This window comes from Eschscholzia californica, unplaced genomic scaffold (assembly GCF_041429995.1).
Source record: "Eschscholzia californica isolate CP2 unplaced genomic scaffold, dmEscCali1.0.p SCAF_2, whole genome shotgun sequence".
In the NCBI taxonomy this organism is placed as follows: Eukaryota; Viridiplantae; Streptophyta; class Magnoliopsida; order Ranunculales; family Papaveraceae; genus Eschscholzia; species Eschscholzia californica.
Window position 1 is genome coordinate 37,407,962 of NW_028238309.1, and position 19,131 is coordinate 37,427,092.

The 19,131-nt window shown below is 37.8% G+C and overlaps 1 protein-coding gene across 3 annotated transcripts; it reads left to right on the forward strand.

The window, feature by feature from the left end:
- Positions 1-1,320: 1,320 nt before the first annotated feature.
- LOC147557686 (2-oxoglutarate (2OG) and Fe(II)-dependent oxygenase superfamily protein) lies at positions 1,321-4,565 on the forward strand. 3 transcript variants are annotated; one of them, XR_015234152.1, is made up of 5 exons: positions 1,414-1,560; positions 1,738-2,248; positions 2,647-2,968; positions 3,980-4,396; positions 4,517-4,565. XR_015234152.1 is itself a non-coding variant. In XM_086659155.1 (4 exons), exons 2-4 carry the CDS (start codon positions 1,755-1,757, stop codon positions 4,229-4,231), a joined length of 1,068 nt encoding a protein of 355 aa, XP_086515281.1. In that variant the 5' UTR covers positions 1,321-1,560; positions 1,738-1,754; the 3' UTR covers positions 4,232-4,565. The 3 variants fall into 3 exon arrangements, 1 of the variants encoding a protein (XP_086515281.1); XM_086659155.1 differs by having other exon boundaries at positions 1,321-1,560; positions 3,980-4,565; XR_015234153.1 differs by lacking the exon at positions 4,517-4,565 and having other exon boundaries at positions 2,647-3,702; positions 3,751-4,346.
- Positions 4,566-19,131: the final 14,566 nt, after the last annotated feature.

The following is a 19,131-nucleotide window of genomic DNA, read 5'->3' on the forward strand; positions in this document are numbered from 1 at the left end:
AATTTGTGAATCCAACTTATTATAGAAGTTTAGTTGATAGTCTTCGTTATTTGACTTCTACTAGACCTGATATTGTGTTTGGAGTGGGATTAATAATAGATTCATGGAAAAACCTAGGCAGATACATTTGCAGGTAGCAAAAAGAATTTTTGAGGTACATCAAAGGTACCCAAACTCAAGGAATTTTGTACTCACCTACTGACAATTTTAATCTGGTTGGTTTTACCGATAGTGATTGGGCTTGGGCAGGTGATATTAATGACAGGAAAAGCACTTCTGGTTTTGTATTTCACCTTGGTTCAGGTGTATTTTCTTGGTCATTAAAGAAACAACAGGTAGTTGCACTCTCAACTGCAGAAGCTGAATATATAGTTGCAGCCACATGTGCCAGTCAAGCTGTTTGGTTACGACGTCTACTCGATGAATTTAGTCAGAAGCAAGAATCACCTACAACTATATTTTGTGACAACAGATCTACTATTGCCTTAACAAAAAATCCAGTATTTCATGGAAGAAGTAAACACATCGACATAAAATATCATTACATTCGTGAGCTTGTGAAGGACAATGAGATTGATGTGAAGTCTTGCAAATCATAAGAACAAATGACTGATATTTTCACTAAGCCATTAAAGGTTGATTCATTTTACAAGTTGAAGATCATGATGCGCGTTATACCGTTTGAGTTTAAGGGAGGGTGTTAATTTTAATGTTATTTTATTTAAACTCAAAATTGATTTAATAATTAAGTTATTAGAGAGTTAAGTTAGTGGGAAGTTATTTTCTTTAGTTGATTAAGTTAGTGGGTTAATTGATGAGTTAGTGGAATCATGTTAGTAGTGGTCTTAGTTAGAGGGTAGAATTTGGGTCTATAAATAGACCGGTCTTTGTAGTTTATTTTCATTAAATCAAGTCAAGTAATTCAATTCAAGTTAAATATCTTCTTTATTCTTCTTTGTTTGTGCAAGTATTTTTAATTTCCAACACTCTCTCTTATTTGATCGGATGAAGGAGACTAATGCCCAAATTTGTTCCTGTTAGTACTCTCTCTCTCTCTCTAAAGGCCGGAGGACCTTATTCTCTCTCTCTCTCTCTAAAGTGTGGAGTTGGGAAAGGCAAAGAATGACGTGGGAAGGAATTGGGTGACGTGGGAAAGCCGTGAACATTAAATCTGGACCGTTTGATTTTGACGGCTGAGATGCCGTCAAACTTTCAAACTTTGCTTTGCCACCTCATTCCGTAATTTATTTCGTCATTTTTCTCCGTGAACATAGATAGCATTCCCTTTGTTATATACAACTCTAGTTTAGTTTTTAGCCTAATCTGTACTTTCACTTGTTTTCTTCACTGGGCCACCCCTAATGGCCCATAACACTGCTCCAGGTTTTATATGGGCAACCACCAAATTGCATCGACCAAATTAGTTTGACCCGATCACCCCCTTTCTTCTTCCTTCTTCGACCAATTCGTGCAGCTATCCAAGTACTCGTCGTTCGAAATCCGTCATCATATGAAATTAGTCTAGACGACTCTCTCTCTCTCTCATCATCTGTTTATCTGGTAATTATCAAATACACAGCAATAATTGAGATTGATTTTACACTACAAGTACTTTGAATTCTATTGATTTAGTCTCTATCTTTTTATGGTCAACTATATATATATATAATCACCCACTATTTGATCTGTAACTAGAAGTTATATCTAATTGAAATTCACCCACTATTAAACAACCAGATAGAATCATCATATTCATGGAGGCCTTCGTATCCGGAGTAAATTCTGCGGGAGTCCAAACCCTAGTTCAGAGTGGCCTACTTAATGTCCCCTCCCAATACATACAACCAGCTGAGAATCGACCATCCTCTTCCTGCCAGAAATTATCAGATTCAGGCATACCCATTATTGATCTATGCAATTTTCATCCCCAACATTCCAACCAAGTAACTGAAGAAATCGGACGAGCTTGTGCCGATTGGGGTGCATTTCAAGTTAGAAATCATGGGGTACCGAAGCAATTGCTTGAAGAAATGATTAAAGTTGGTCTCTCTTTCTTCAACGATTGTTCGCTGGCAGACAAATGTAAGTATTCTTGTGACCCAAATTCAGCAGCATCCGAAGGGTATGGCAGCAGAATGTTAGTAAAGGAAGACAGTGTTTTGGATTGGAGGGATTATTTCGATCACCATACATTTCCCCTTTCTCGAAGGAATCCTAATTGTTGGCCTGAATATCCCCCAAATTACAGGTCTCACATTCTTCATCTTTTTATTCTGTTATAGTTTGCTCTCTAAATTTTTAATTTTATAAGGAAAAACAGTAAAATTTATTTATTTTTATTATTATTAGAGTTGGATAAATGATTTTGTTTGGAATCTAGAAAAGGGTCACTAGATTTTAAGCAATGTAAGTAGTTTCAGTGATTCGCTGAACTTTTGAAGTATTGGGTGGGTGTGCAGGGAGGATTTTAGTTTTTTTTTTTTTACTTTTCGAGAATGGGGGTTGGACACAAAAATGATGGATTTTAGTATATGGAAATGTAGGAATGAAAACACAATTTCTTGTTAACGTTTGGCATAAAGTTCTTCGTTGTTTCTTCTGTTTGCTTTGATTATGTAAATATCATATATGGTTTGGTGTAATCAGAGGAACAGTGGAGGAGTATAGTGATCGCATAAAGGAGCTTGCTTTGAAATTAATGGGTGTAATCTCGGAAAGTCTAGGGCTACCATCTTTTTGTATTGAAGAGATAGTTGGAGAGGTGTACCAGAATATAACCATTAGTTACTACCCACCTTGTCCGCAGCCGGAGCTTACCCTTGGGTTACAGGCTCATTCTGATATTGGTGCCATTACTCTTTTGATACAAGACGATGTCGGGGGTCTTGAGGTATTAAAGGATGGTGAATGGGTTACTGTACAACCTCTATCTGATGCTATCGTTGTCATTTTGGCTGACCAAACTGAGGTAACGTTTCTTTTGTCCTTTTGGCTGACCATTCTGATATTGGTGTCACTTTGTCGGTTACGTAAATCTGTTTAGATTTTGCCGTTAGTCCTGTTAAGTTTGTGGTCATCCAACTCAAAACCAATTGCCAACGAGTGGAGAGGACCTAGACATTATATTCTTGGGTGCTAGATTGCCCTTTTCCCATATAGGACTATTCTCACACGCCCCCTCACGTGTGGCGTGGTTAGCCTAACACGTGTTTTTTTTTTCGGGTGACATGGAGCACATGTGGCTTTTAAGCCTATCACACGTGGTTTTTAAGCCTATCACATTTGTTTTTTAAGCCTATCACATGTGGCCCTAGCTCTGATACCATGTTAAGTTTGTGGTCATCCAACTTAAAACCAATTGGCAATGAGTGGAGAGGACCTAGACATTATATTCTTGGTTGCTAGATAGCCCTTCTCCCAGAGATCAATGTCTTAATAGTGGTGTTGTTCTGGTTCTCTTCCATCATACATACGATGTCAAAATCATTTCCTTTGAATGTCAATTGTTAGCATATACTGACTTGTGGGTTTGATGCTACAAGACTCAACGGTATCTAGATACAAATGTCATTAAGTTTCTACACATTCAATTCGAAACCAATTAGCTAGAGTGGAGATGCTATACATGTTCAGTAGTTGGTTATGAGACTTTCCTTTATCCATGAAGGACTTTTGAGCCTAACACATCTGTTGTTGAGTGATGTGGATCACATCCGATCTGACCATTGGGTGAATCACATATGAACCTAGTCCGCTACCATTATAAGTTTGTGGACATCCAACTCAAAACGAATTGCCATGAGCTATGTTATCATTACATGGTACTATTAGTAAGATGTATTGTAGAAATGTTGCAGATTCTTTCTTCAAAAACTACCACATTCCGGATCTGTAACTTCTATTCTTAATTTTCCTTTTTACGTTTACTTTAAATTCATAGTGATGTAATCTACAAAAATAATGATTCTTTTTTGGGCAGATTATGAGTAATGGAAAGTACAAAAGTGCAGAACATCGAGCTGTAACTAACTCGACACGAGCTCGGCTGTCAGTAGGCACTTTTCACGACCCAAGCAAGACGAAGAAAATTGGTCCAGCAGCTGGTACTATAACACAGGATTCTCCAGCCAAATATAAAGAGGTTGTATATGGGGACTATATTTCTGCTTGGTATACGAAGGGGCCAGAAGGAAAACGAAATATCGAGGCCCTCTTACTAGATCAACACTAGCCTGATCTTGTTCTGTTGAAGCCTTAATGGGATGTTTATGCTTCTTGCGGTGGAATAACTCTCTCTCGAATGTTTCAATTGAAGGTCATGGGTGGTCCTGAACAGTTGCCATAAAGACTCTCCCTCTCTCTCTCTCTCTCTCCAATACTTCAATTGAAATCATGGGTGGTCCTGAACAATTGCTATAAAGACTTCAAGCAACCCTTCTAATGAAAGTGACCATCTCTATTATTACTAATTAGGTCCTGGACAGTAAATACTTTTTTTTTTGTTGAAAGTGGACAGTAAATACTTGAAACAACTCTTCTAATAAAATCGACCATCCCTCTATAAATTTTTTTCGTTAAGGTAACCATCCCTCTATAATTAGGTCGCAGCTTTGGATTATCCCGAAAGGCCTTAGGTGACTAAAGACTTTGCGATAGGTAGTTCCAATTTGCTCAGAAAAACACTTTCACAATACTCATTGTCTGTTGAATCGAGGAAGGCGAATTTTGAGATTGGGTTTAATTTTTCTTTTTGTTGTTTGTCATAGATAAATATATTAACCCTCTAACTTATTGCAGCATTATATATAAATCAAGGGCGCTGCTAAAATCACTCCCCCAGAATGTTATAAGCGGGCGAGGCTGTTAGCAGGCGGCCTAACAGTTATAAAGTCTGTAGGAGTCGGAGATGTTGTAAGCACCCAGCCCCTTAAACTACATAAAGGCATAAAGGCATTTCGATGTCGTTGTGGAAGTAAATGTTGCAGAGACATGAAGCAGTCACACAAAACTAAATGAATGCACTAATCTTGCAATAATCCGCTAAAGAAGGAAATGATGAAAAATTGAAATGAGTGAAGGATGTATAAATGAGTCAGTAACAGTTTTCTCATTTATTAGGTGTACAGTGTACTATGTCCAAGAACAGTTGCCGATTTGGCTCTTTGGGTTTCTCTCTCGTCTTCCATCGTGTAAGAAAGCCAAAACTATCCCTAGATTTATCTGCTCGTTTTTGGATTATGAAATATTAATGGTTTCTCATGGATCTTTGCAAATATGCAAGTTTCAAAATGAGTTTGGTTTCTTTAAAAAAACATCTGTGGGGGTCGCAGTTGTGGGTCTTGCTCTAACCGTCCAAAGGTCACTTGTATCACCAAGTGATGGAGGAGAATTTTACTCAGGTTAGTTGACTGGGTGCTTATAGAGACTTCGACTAAGTGATCATTGACCAGAGTCAACCCACTTATATCATTTTGGTTGAGTACTTTTAGCATAAATCAAAACTACATAAATGAAAAAATTACATAAAATACCTTCAATCTTTGAAATGTTCTTCGTTGTGTAGCTTGCGGCTTATGTTGAAAATAGTATGGGAATTAATCTATGAGGGTCGTTTATAAGGGTTATTTCCCCAATAGCCCCCAACTTTATGACCGGTTTCCTGCCTAACCCTCTACTTTATTAAAATACCCAGTTGGTCCCCTTTTTTAAATTCCGTTATAACACCGTTAACTAGTCATCACCTCTCTCTCATCCAACGCATCGCGTCTTTCTGCCACCTCATCATATCGCCACCTCATCATCTTCACCGGCGAAGGTCGCCGGCCGGCCAATTTTCAGGTCGGCGACCTTCAAACATTAAAAAAAGATTCATTTTTTTAAACTCTTCTCTCTCTCTCTTTAATTTTTTTTTTTTTTTTTGTAACTCTTTCTAGATTTGGTGAACCAGATCTGGTTCACCAGATCAATGCCCTGCGATCAGACCTTGAAGGTATGTTCGCAGGCCATAGAAACCCCTGCGAAACAGACCTTCATTGCTAGCAGACCTTAAGGTCTGTATGCAGACCATTGATCTGGTGAACCAGATCTTAAGGTCTGTATGCAGACCATTGATCTGGTGAACCAGATATAGAGAGAGTTACAAAAAAAAAGAAAAAAAATTTTAGAGAGAGAGAAGAATTAAAAAAAAAAGATTCTTTTTTTATGTTTGAAGGTCGCCGGTCGGAAAATTGGCCGGCCGACGATCTTCGCCGGTGAAGATGATGAGGTGGCAGAGAGAGGCGATGAGGTGGATGAGAGAGAGGTGATGACTAGTTAATGGTGTTATAACGGAATCTGAAAAAGGAGGTCATCTGGGTATTTTTTATAAAGTAGGGGGCTAGACAGGAAACCGGTTACAAAGTTGGGGGTTATTTGGGAAATAACCCTTTAATTAATACCTAGCATCTTCTAACATTAAGGATAGATAAAATAAACATCTAAAATTACAAATGGAATTGAAGATGCCCACATGTAGGAACCAAAAATGGGTCCGATGTACCCTGCGAGTATTCTTTAAATAAAGTGACCGTGCTCACTCAAATCTTAAAGATAAAAAAAACAAAAGTAGACCCGGTGATTAGGGTCGCTGTCAAGAAAAGACAAACATCGATCTCTAACAAAAGATCGCAAATAAATTACGGATACAGTTGAAAGGAAAAATGTTAAGGAGATTGGAAATGTGAATTTTATGCGATAACCAGATAAGGTAGTTTGCAACAAAGAAGGAGTTGAAAGTGAGAAACAAAACATGGACGACAAACAGTAAATGGTACTTTATGGGCTTTAAGCGTAAAAAAGTTCAATACGATAATACTCTAATAAAAATAGAGATGGTCGAAAGGTAAGGTCATCAAAACATAAATGAGCCTAGGTAATAATGACACGTATTTGCAGTAAAAGACCACGTGTTTTGTTTGATCAAACGAAAAACACACCCTGTGACTCGTAGATAGTCCAAAATCTTTTCGGGTATAAGGGTAATAGGGACATGACTAGCAATCATGAGTTCCAACGAGTCCAATATAGAAGGAGACAAAATCTGAATTGTATCTCTTAAGCCTAACTTATATACATCTAAAATATATAGATAAAAGCATTGATGTTAAAATATATAGATAAAAGCATTGATGTATCGATGAAGATAACAAAGCCCATTCATCTTCACTGAATGGCAAACTTTCATCGATGAAGACAAAATCTGAGTTTTATCTGTACATCTAAAATATACAGATAGAAGCATTGATATACGGTGCGTACCCCAAATTCGAGAACACTCTTCTCAACCTCAAAGGATTCTATAACTCTGTTTCTGGATATCCTCTCGTTCTGATCAAAGTTGTTTTTCAAGGACGCAAAGCGCGATTTGTCCTTCTCATGCCTCTCCATAAAGAGACTCTCCCCAGCCTAGAGAGGTTTAATTTCCTCTTTGAAGCGTGGCCAACCTCGCCTCGTGGTAGCCTAACTAAAGTTCTAAAGAATCTTTCTCTGCTCGAAGATCAGGTTTGATTTAGAAATATGCAAGTCATACTTAAGTTGATCAACCTTCGACGCATAAGCTGCCTCCCGAGCCTTTAAATCCTCTCTACAACGGTTGAGCTCGACTTCACGTCTATGGAAGAAGGATGCGTATTCCACGCGTGACAAAAGGGTTTTGTGATCAGTTACGAAAAGGGCAACAGAATAGGCGTGTGATCCAAGCATTAGAAAACTCGAAGGCAAGAAAAGAAAATTTGTCATCCAAAACTGAAGACATCCAAGCTTTCAAACGACAAGGACACACAAGCAGTTCCGAAAACCACCCATGGAAATCACTACAGTAAGAATATCTCGCTACATTAAATAAAATCGGGTTCCGCGACGCGCCCTGGTGTAGGTATACCCTAAACCTTGAAGATTTGTTTACTTATATGTTAATCATTAATCACGTATGCATTAAAAACATGTAAAAAATCAAAGGAAAGACTGTAAGTTCTTATACTCCTTAGTTTTTTTTACTTTCAAATAAGGCGTGGCAGGACTCGTGATGATCCAAAACATGGTCATCAGTTGACCACGATCAATAAGTCAAGAAAAGACCAAAAGTCTAACAGGTCAAGGGTTGAATTCGAAAGTGATATGCCACTGGAGCCCAGAACTAAGGGGTCAGTATGATCATCCTAAGTGCCTAAGTCCTGACTTGACTCAAATACCACTAGGTCTGCCCTAGGGTTTAAGAGAAAACTAGGGGGTCCGCGTAAGTGGGGTACCTTAATCCTGAAACATTGGGGGGGGGGGGGGGGGGGGGGAGGCGTGCCTAATGCTTTACCGACTTAATCCCAAAATCTTATCAAGATCTCAGACGATGAATATCTTAAGTATTTATTAAACTTGGGCATCAAGAGTTTTGCAAGAGGTAACTTCCCCTAAAGAATCTACAAGATCGGAAACATGATCTATCCTAAACACTAAATATCCTTAAACAACGTAACTTTTATTCATCAAATATACATGATAATCCCAAAGAGGAATCCTAATATCTCACAACTATGAATAATAGTTTCAGTTCAAGACGGTGGATCTCAACCGTCTCATCGACATCGTCTATCGACAGTCGGTGAATGAAGCCTATAAAAGGCAATCAGCTCATCTCAAAGCAGACATAACCACAACACAATGAGTAAGTCCTAACTCCACAAACTCAGGTTCACTCAATACTCATTATTTTAACTGAAAGGACAATCTGATTGTCTTGAGCGTCAGAGAGGTATCTGAGTTCCTTGCAGGTCTCACCCTCCCCAATTGTTAGGAGCATAACGGGATTCAAAGTAGCAGTTTTAACATCTTGACTGATTTTAGGAAGACAATTTTTGAAATTAGCAAGACCTGATTATATTTATAGCTAGAGCAGGGCTTAAACGTTTAGAATACCCATGCCGACCCCTCGGTTATGGGGTTGAGTGACAGAGCTCTTTCCGATTCACCTCCCTGATGACTTGACACGGGTTGACTTGTTGGATTCTTGGTACTTCCTTCACTTACTGACCTTGTCAACTGATGAACAATATTTGGATCATCCAATACGATCATTTCGATTATGAGAAAAACAGAATTTTGTAAAACTTTATATCAAAGATCATTCAAAGGATGGTCAATGCAATAATATAAATGGACAATCAAAGTCGTTAAATCTGAATCAATCACAAATATCATTTACAATGATCATTCCTTCCCCTCCGACTTTTCAAGTCTTCCTTACACCATTTCTTTTGGGCCTGATGCATAATTCGAATTTATATTTTCTTTATAACCAATTATGAGAAATATATATTATTGTATTTCTTTATAATGTCTTATTCTTTATTCATAAAGTACTATGAACGAGAAACAAAACTTCTTTGAGAGAAAAACCTTGGTTTAAGGGGTTTTGCATTATGTATTATGATAGCCTTTAAAAGGTTTTTGATGTGGTGGACTCTTGAAAACGGTTTATATCAATTTTTTTTTACGTTGATTTCAAGTGTGTTTTAGAATGATTTGTAAGTAGTGAAATTTCAAAAATTTGAAAAGGCTAGAATATTTCGGTCTGATAAGCAAAGGGGGGGGGGGGGGGGGGGGGGGTTGTGGATAAGGACATTTCCGTGTTATTGGTTGGGGACATTTCAAACTATGCTTTAAAAAGCGGCGCCTAGTCGCCGCTTACATGCTACTTATATGGTTCTCTGTTTGTTTCTCTCTTAGCCCTGAGTCTATCCCTATTCTTCTTCTTCTCTCTCTCTCTCTGATTTTTCTGTTAGTGGAGCTAAGAGAGGAGATGACCCCCTCCAAGATGAGATGTTATTCCCTGTCTCTTCAATCCACTTTTATAATACCAACTCATAAGGCAAAAGATATTTTCTTTAATCAATCACAGCTCTCTCCCCTTCCATTTTCGAAATATCTCCATTACAACTCACTCTCTCTCTTTAATCTTTGTCTATAAGAATTCAAATATCCTCTTCTAATTCCTCTTTTAAAATCTTCTTTCTTTCTCTATAAAATATGCAAATCCCAAGCTTAAAATCTCTCTCTACTGTGTTAACAGGAAAGAAAATCTTCCAATCAAACGCCGTCTCATATCCAGTCGTTTCATTCCTTCTCGGCTCTGTTTCAAAGAAAGAAACTTTCTCTTTGTACTGGTTCCTTTGGTTGTAAAGAAAGAAATTTGAATAATCAAATATCACATAATACTCTTGTTTCCTTAATAATAGTAGATATGGGAGAATATATATAGCCCTTAATAGTAGTAGATATGGGAGGATATAGCACCGGTCAATTTCATCTTCCACTAACGCGGGACCCAATCCAATACCATGATGCGTGCTGGATAGAGTGAAGATATAGTGTGGTGTGGGGTATCTTAAGAAGTTGTATCATATGCCCAGCATCACAGGATCTGTTTCACCATTCGGCAGCCGTCAGATCTAATTGGCGCGACAGAGATGCACCCACACTATCATGCGCTTGGTTACACCAGGTCAGCGTCCAGAAAATATACCGAAAACGTCCCGGCATAGCCTGACTTTCACTTGCGCCGTCAGATGCAATCCTCTTGCACGCGCCACGTGTCAATGAGAAATCTAAGCTGACCTTTGGTAAACCTAATTTGGACCAAACTTTGACTTGCCCCAACTTACTCGTTCGGACTCCGATTTGACTCCCGTTTTCACCCACGAGTTCGTCTTGACCTCTAGTTTCATCCGAGTATCACTATTTTCCAAAATACCAGTGCACCATTAACACCAAATTACCGAAATGCCCCTAATGTGTCAATCTCCCGATTTTAACCGTTTTTTCGCACTCAATTCCATAGAAGACACCTGACAAGAGAAACAAGTAATTCATGAGAGTAATTACTCGAAATGGACTAACTAACCCGATTTAAGAGATTCAGATGGGACATTTTCATGTCTCATCAAACATCCCCAAACTTAGATTTTGCTAGTCCTCGAGCAAAACAGAGAATAAAACTAAACCCACTTCACCACTTTCGTAGGGAATCACGATTGCACATAGCCCGTGCAACTAGCCGTTAAACCTCTAGGTTACCCAAGAGGACGAGTTTTGTCTCGTGAGGGTTTGCAGTGAATCTACCCACAAAATTCAAAAATCTCAAAAATCCAGAAGAGTCTAAATATGATATGGACTAAAAATGTTTATCCGGTACATTTTCGAAAGTTAATAGAAATGAAATCTAAGTCGACCAAACCATACAAATGCTAAAAATTCCTTCACTAGTAATCAAGACCCGAAGTGCAGGTGACCAGCCAATATGAGCATCATTTCAGTTCCGAACAGACAAGACCTCGATCACTTTCTCAATACATTTCGCCTCGACTTTTGCATCACAGTCATACACTCAAAAATTAAAGTCACTCAGAAATGGTTCACTCGATGTGTGAGTATGAATATGAAAGGAAAACTCAACACATGAAAAAGACGGACTATAATAAAAATTTTTTTCGTGAACGACTGATCTCTTAGGAAGGAAACAACCACTAATACGGGATGGGGAAGCTTACCAACTCTTCTCATCTGATCAACTATCTAAGAGTGCTTCCTAGAAGTCAATAGGCTCTAATGAGGATGTGACTAGATTCCTGAGAACTCGACGTCTTCAAATATTCAAGAACTACTTCAAGGGATAAACAAAAACAACTAAACAAACACTTTTTTTTTTTTCCTTTTCTATTTCCTTTTTTTTTTTTCTCTTTTTTTTTTTTTTTTCATAGTACTTTTCTGGTAATCAAACTCAAATACACAAAGAACTTTCTTGACATTATTCTTTCCTTGGGTATAATTCTCTTCATTTTGCTTCATGCCTTATTCTCAGGGTTCTAAATGATGAGGTTCCTATCTTCCTCTAGTTGACACTGTTTTCAAGTTTCCAGACTACAAGAGAAAGGTTCGCTTCCTGATGAAATCCCCAGTGAATGTAAAATTTGAACTCAAGAGATCAAATGAGTTCTTCTTTCAATATTGCGAGGTTGAGTAGCTCTTCACTCTACTCGGAATTAGCTCAGAAGAGATCACTCAAAACAACAAGAAAGGCTCAGAATCTCACATAGGTTAAGTCTCCACTAATGATCGTTTAAGTTCTCTCAGAAAAGTCAACTCTTCACCTATCTAACACTCACATGGCTAGCGCACAGACAACTTCAAGACTCGAAATTCATGGACAAACCTTTTGCAAATGGATAGTAAGACCAACTAGACTCTATAACCATTAACAAGCAAAAACAACTAGACTCACATTTTCAATCCAAATAATTTTAAAATTTGAAAATTTTTTAACCCTTTTGAGTTTTTGAAATAAGGACTTCGCAAAAATTCATTCCCCTATCCCCAAACTTAAACCGAACATAACAGGGTGAAGGGAAAGATATTACCTGATTCGGAAGTCCTAAGCGTGGGTTGCCTCCCAGAAAGCGCTAAGTTTAACGTCTTCAGCCAGACGAAACAGATAACTTGAAAAATAGAAAGAATTATACCTACTGGATTACAAAAGTGTAACTAACTATAAACCAATAATCGATACATCTGTGGGTCTACCCAAAACACAAAGTTTTCAGGGGACGATAGTGTCACACTTAAATAATTCAGTGATAGTGTAAGTGAGACTATCAAGAAAGAAGGGCAATCCCCAAACTTAGACGACAATAAGGTCGTTAAGTTTGGCACCGCACTAGAGAGAGTACAGACCGGATAGAATGGGTCTTCATATGGATGATCGACAGAGGGAGTGAGTGCTTCAAAATCTACACATGGTTTTGAGGGACAAAATGCAAAGTAATCTAGAGGACTATCAATGACACCCGGACTTAAACTAAGGTTCTCTAAAAGAGGTACTTCGGGTTCCTTCAATGGAGAAACCCTACTATCAGACTCATAATCCTTAGAAATTGATTCAGATAAACCTTCTGTAATCTCTTTTATCATGATGTAATCAGGGTCCTTGAAGAATTCTAAATCTTCGCCTAAATCAGGCGAGTCAATCCTCTCATTTAGCAAATTGGTCAACCATGATTCATCATCCTCAGTTGAGTCAAACGACTTCAAATCATCTTCAACTCTAGTGAACTCTTCATTATGGTCTGAATGGATTTCAAGTTCGATACAATGAGAGGATATCTCAATATCGGGCTCCATCGTTTCTGAGATTTTAGTCTCAATAACGATGTTGTCGGGAGAACTATACTCCTCTAAAATTGTATCCTCGTCATCATAGTACACAGGACACTGTGGACCGTACTCTACATTCTCATGGTGATCTTCTTCTATAATACTGGTTGTTATTTCTTGTAGAGGTCTACAGATATTGTCAGTCTTTTCTTCTAAAGTCTGACAAAACTCGAAAGTACTCTTTTGAAGATCACTAACAGTTTGGGTCAATGAAGATGATCCTAAAGATGGAGAGTCAATAGTTTCACCGTTATCCCATTGAGGTTGAGACACGTGTGGAGCATAAGACTCTCCACTAATCCTCCTTAGTGCACTCATAGACTCTTCATGAACCTTCTTTAACATACTCATAGTTTCGGCCAACGAAGGTGATGCTGAAGATGAAGGATCAATAATTTCACCGTTATCCCATTGAGGTTGAGATACGTGTGAAGCATTAAATTCTTCGTTATAATGCATGTAAGAGTCATTAGTTTCAATGTTTTCCCATTGAGGTTGGGACACATTTGGAGCATAAGACTCTCTACTATAATGCATGTAAGATGATCTGTCAGGATATCTATAATATGGTTCATAACCCTCTTGAGGTTGATAATAATCCCTACGACCATCATTATGCACATTGTCTCTAGGATGACTACTACTATTCTGCCCATTTGCTAAATACCACCATGGTAGATTTGAAGAACTCTCGTCCCTTCTGTCATTATGTTGGGACCACGATCTATCCATTTCTCATCAATTTTTTTTTTTTTTTTTTTTTTTTTTTTTTTTTTTTTTAATCGAAAACCGAGGAATCACTACTAAGACCCTAGAAGGAAAACAACCACAATCAAGCTGACTCAACCAAGCAACCTAAACAAAATCTAGACGACTGACAGGTTGGTCAATTCCACTTAAAAGTCTAGACAACTCCTATATTGTAACAAAGCCTGAACTATAATTGTTATGAGGGTTACTCCGTCAAAGTAATACGGTCAAACAATTCTTGGAGACGACCAACGATGAACGTTGTGATAGCCGTCCAACCTTCGGTAACGTTTCCTCTTCTCGAGGTGACCTTTTAAAGAATTGAGTGACTTTTTCCTTTGAGGAATGCCCAAATAAAAATTAAGTCCTTGAATTGTTTCAAAGATCCTATGAGCACGATACCCTAAGGCCAATGTCTAAACCAGATTTTAATTTAAGTGAGGTTTGGGATTCGCAACGTTGTTTCCTAAATGGGCAAGAGATCGGTGATGAAATCCGACTCCTATCTTGTAATGGGGTTTGTGCCCTTACTAAAGACGATTAAACTAAGCAGTTCGTCAAATCAATGAGGCACACAAAACACATACCAGGACCCACTTACAGGGGATTCGTGGGTGGTCAGAGAAATTACCTCCCGTTCAAGACGGGCGATGACCTTTGATGACGACCCGGGCCACTCTTCCCTTAAGTGTCCGAACCCGAGGCTTCGTTTGATTTTCGGTTACAATTTATAAGCCCTCTAATTTAGGGTCAAAACTTTAATCCAAAAATAAAAACTAGAAAGTCTAAAGTCTCTCTCTCACCAAAAATAAAAAATAAATAAAACTGTAAATTTCTTCTTTCGACTCCTCCTCCTTGTTTGCGCCTTCTCTTTCGCTCCTTAATGCCCTACACACCAAAAATAGAGAAGCAAGTCAAAGTGGCCAAAAATCAAAACTTACAAAAAATAAAAACTTTCCAAGATTAGAACAAATTTAAAACATAGTCCCCGGCAGCGGCGCCAAAAACTTGATGGGCCTAAAAGGTTACCCTAAATAGGTCTACACCCGCAAGTGCACGGGTGTCAAGTTGTAATAAATTCCGGTAAGACCGGTTCGTTCCTCAGAGACTAAGTGAAACCTATTCCAAAACTAGGAAGTAATAAGATTTTTCAAATGTTTTGATTTTGGTTTTGGTATTAAAATAAAACATATAAAATATTAAAACAAATAAAAAGATGAACTCAAATGGGGGGAGAAGTCTAGGGGTTTTGGAATCTACCACATAAAATCACTTTCAACTACACGAAATCAACCGACTAACTCTCTATTTTTATAACTCAGAATTTCAGATAATGAACTATCTTGATTCCGGGAGATATTTTCGTGTAAAACCGATGAACTATAATATAATTGTTTCGTTTTGAAAAAGAGATCTCTAAACTATTATCTATCAATTAATAAGTATACATCATCAAATGATTTAACCTAAGTATGATGCATCAAATCCAAAAGCATAGACAATGAAAAGAAAATCAATTTAACTAATTAAAACAACTTGGATTTTGAAGCATGATCGAGAGAATTAACCAAATACACTTGTGTCTCTAAAAGCTCGAAAATGTGTTTCATCCTAAACTCCTAGGAGGAGAGCTAGCAATTCATAATGAAAAAGATGAGTATGAAAGAATAAAAGAGAAATAAGGAGGAACAGAACTTTTCTCACTGATTTTCCTTTAGCAACCAAACGCACCCTCTGAGAAAATGATTTTCCAGCAACAGAGGAAAATAATTTTCCACCAACACTTTGTAACCAAACAGGGTCTTCTTCTTCCTCAGAATTTTTTTTTCTCTCTCTCTCTACTGTTACTCAATTTCAATTTAATGAATACCAACCCAATTGAAAGGCAACAAACATGATAATAAGAAATAGGAAAATAACTTCTATGTCTACAATTCTTTCTCTCTCTCTGTTTTTTCTCTTTCTCTCACTAAAAGTGTGAAAACCAGAAAATTGAAGAAGAAAAAAAAACAAGATAGATGATGTTCTCTGAATTGCTTTTGAACTTCTCTGTTTAATCTCTCTCTACAATATCTTTCTCTATACTTACTCTTTTCTCTCACAAAAAAAAGTAAAATTACAGAAAAAATAACAAATCGAAATAAGAGATGATAGAGAAGTTCAAGTATATGGTTCTCTGTTTGTTTCTCTCTTAGCCCTGAGTCTATCCCTATTCTTCTTCTTCTCTCTCTCTCTCTGATTTTTCTGTTAGTGGAGCTAAGAGAGGAGATGACCCCCTCCAAGATGAGATGTTATTCCCTGTCTCTTCAATCCACTTTTATAATACCAACTCATAAGGCAAAAGATATTTTCTTTAATCAATCACAGCTCTCTCCCCTTCCATTTTCGAAATATCTCCATTACAACTCACTCTCTCTCTTTAATCTTTGTCTATAAGAATTCAAATATCCTCTTCTAATTCCTCTTTTAAAATCTTCTTTCTTTCTCTATAAAATATGCAAATCCCAAGCTTAAAATCTCTCTCTACTGTGTTAACAGGAAAGAAAATCTTCCAATCAAACGCCGTCTCATATCCAGTCGTTTCATTCCTTCTCGGCTCTGTTTCAAAGAAAGAAACTTTCTCTTTGTACTGGTTCCTTTGGTTGTAAAGAAAGAAATTTGAATAATCAAATATCACATAATACTCTTGTTTCCTTAATAATAGTAGATATGGGAGAATATATATAGCCCTTAATAGTAGTAGATATGGGAGGATATAGCACCGGTCAATTTCATCTTCCACTAACGCGGGACCCAATCCAATACCATGATGCGTGCTGGATAGAGTGAAGATATAGTGTGGTGTGGGGTATCTTAAGAAGTTGTATCATATGCCCAGCATCACAGGATCTGTTTCACCATTCGGCAGCCGTCAGATCTAATTGGCGCGACAGAGATGCACCCACACTATCATGCGCTTGGTTACACCAGGTCAGCGTCCAGAAAATATACCGAAAACGTCCCGGCATAGCCTGACTTTCACTTGCGCCGTCAGATGCAATCCTCTTGCACGCGCCACGTGTCAATGAGAAATCTAAGCTGACCTTTGGTAAACCTAATTTGGACCAAACTTTGACTTGCCCCAACTTACTCGTTCGGACTCCGATTTGACTCCCGTTTTCACCCACGAGTTCGTCTTGACCTCTAGTTTCATCCGAGTATCACTATTTTCCAAAATACCAGTGCACCATTAACACCAAATTACCGAAATGCCCCTAATGTGTCAATCTCCCGATTTTAACCGTTTTTTCGCACTCAATTCCATAGAAGACACCTGACAAGAGAAACAAGTAATTCATGAGAGTAATTACTCGAAATGGACTAACTAACCCGATTTAAGAGATTCAGATGGGACATTTTCATGTCTCATCAAACATCCCCAAACTTAGATTTTGCTAGTCCTCGAGCAAAACAGAGAATAAAACTAAACCCACTTCACCACTTTCGTAGGGAATCACGATTGCACATAGCCCGTGCAACTAGCCGTTAAACCTCTAGGTTACCCAAGAGGACGAGTTTTGTCTCGTGAGGGTTTGCAGTGAATCTACCCACAAAATTCAAAAATCTCAAAAATCCAGAAGAGTCTAAATATGATATGGACTAAAAATGTTTATCCGGTACATTTTCGAAAGTTAATAGAAATGAAATCTAAGTCGACCAAACCATACAAATGCTAAAAATTCCTTCACTAGTAATCAAGACCCGAAGTGCAGGTGACCAGCCAATATGAGCATCATTTCAGTTCCGAACAGACAAGACCTCGATCACTTTCTCAATACATTTCGCCTCGACTTTTGCATCACAGTCATACACTCAAAAATTAAAGTCACTCAGAAATGGTTCACTCGATGTGTGAGTATGAATATGAAAGGAAAACTCAACACATGAAAAAGACGGACTATAATAAAATTTTTTTTCGTGAACGACTGATCTCTTAGGAAGGAAACAACCACTAATACGGGATGGGGAAGCTTACCAACTCTTCTCATCTGATCAACTATCTAAGAGTGCTTCCTAGAAGTCAATAGGCTCTAATGAGGATGTGACTAGATTCCTGAGAACTCGACGTCTTCAAATATTCAAGAACTACTTCAAGGGATAAACAAAAACAACTAAACAAACACTTTTTTTTTTTTCCTTTTCTATTTCCTTTTTTTTTTTTCTCTTTTTTTTTTTTTTCATAGTACTTTTCTGGTAATCAAACTCAAATACACAAAGAACTTTCTTGACATTATTCTTTCCTTGGGTATAATTCTCTTCATTTTGCTTCATGCCTTATTCTCAGGGTTCTAAATGATGAGGTTCCTATCTTCCTCTAGTTGACACTGTTTTCAAGTTTCCAGACTACAAGAGAAAGGTTCGCTTCCTGATGAAATCCCCAGTGAATGTAAAATTTGAACTCAAGAGATCAAATGAGTTCTTCTTTCAATATTGCGAGGTTGAGTAGCTCTTCACTCTACTCGGAATTAGCTCAGAAGAGATCACTCAAAACAACAAGAAAGGCTCAGAATCTCACATAGGTTAAGTCTCCACTAATGATCGTTTAAGTTCTCTCAGAAAAGTCAACTCTTCACCTATCTAACACTCACATGGCTAGCGCACAGACAACTTCAAGACTCGAAATTCATGGACAAACCTTTTGCAAATGGATAGTAAGACCAACTAGACTCTATAACCATTAACAAGCAAAAACAACTAGACTCACATTTTCAATCCAAATAATTTTAAAATTTGAAAAATTTTTAACCCTTTTGAGTTTTTGAAATAAGGACTTCGCAAAAATTCATTCCCCTATCCCCAAACTTAAACCGAACATAACAGGGTGAAGGGAAAGATATTACCTGATTCGGAAGTCCTAAGCGTGGGTTGCCTCCCAGAAAGCGCTAAGTTTAACGTCTTCAGCCAGACGAAACAGATAACTTGAAAAATAGAAAGAATTATACCTACTGGATTACAAAAGTGTAACTAACTATAAACCAATAATCGATACATCTGTGGGTCTACCCAAAACACAAAGTTTTCAGGGGACGATAGTGTCACACTTAAATAATTCAGTGATAGTGTAAGTGAGACTATCAAGAAAGAAGGGCAATCCCCAAACTTAGA

What these genes read in the sequence shown, in the direction of transcription:
- LOC147557686 (XM_086659155.1), top strand. Translation starts at nt 1,755, where the DNA reads ATGGAGGCCTTCGTATCCGGAGTAAATTCTGCGGGAGTCCAAACCCTA. An exon ending in GAATATCCCCCAAATTACAG is followed by an intron (nt 2,249 to 2,646) that starts GTCTCACATTCT and finishes TGGTGTAATCAG; the next exon opens with AGGAACAGTGGAGGAGTATA. An exon ending in TTTTGGCTGACCAAACTGAG is followed by an intron (nt 2,969 to 3,979) that starts GTAACGTTTCTT and finishes TTTTTTGGGCAG; the next exon opens with ATTATGAGTAATGGAAAGTA.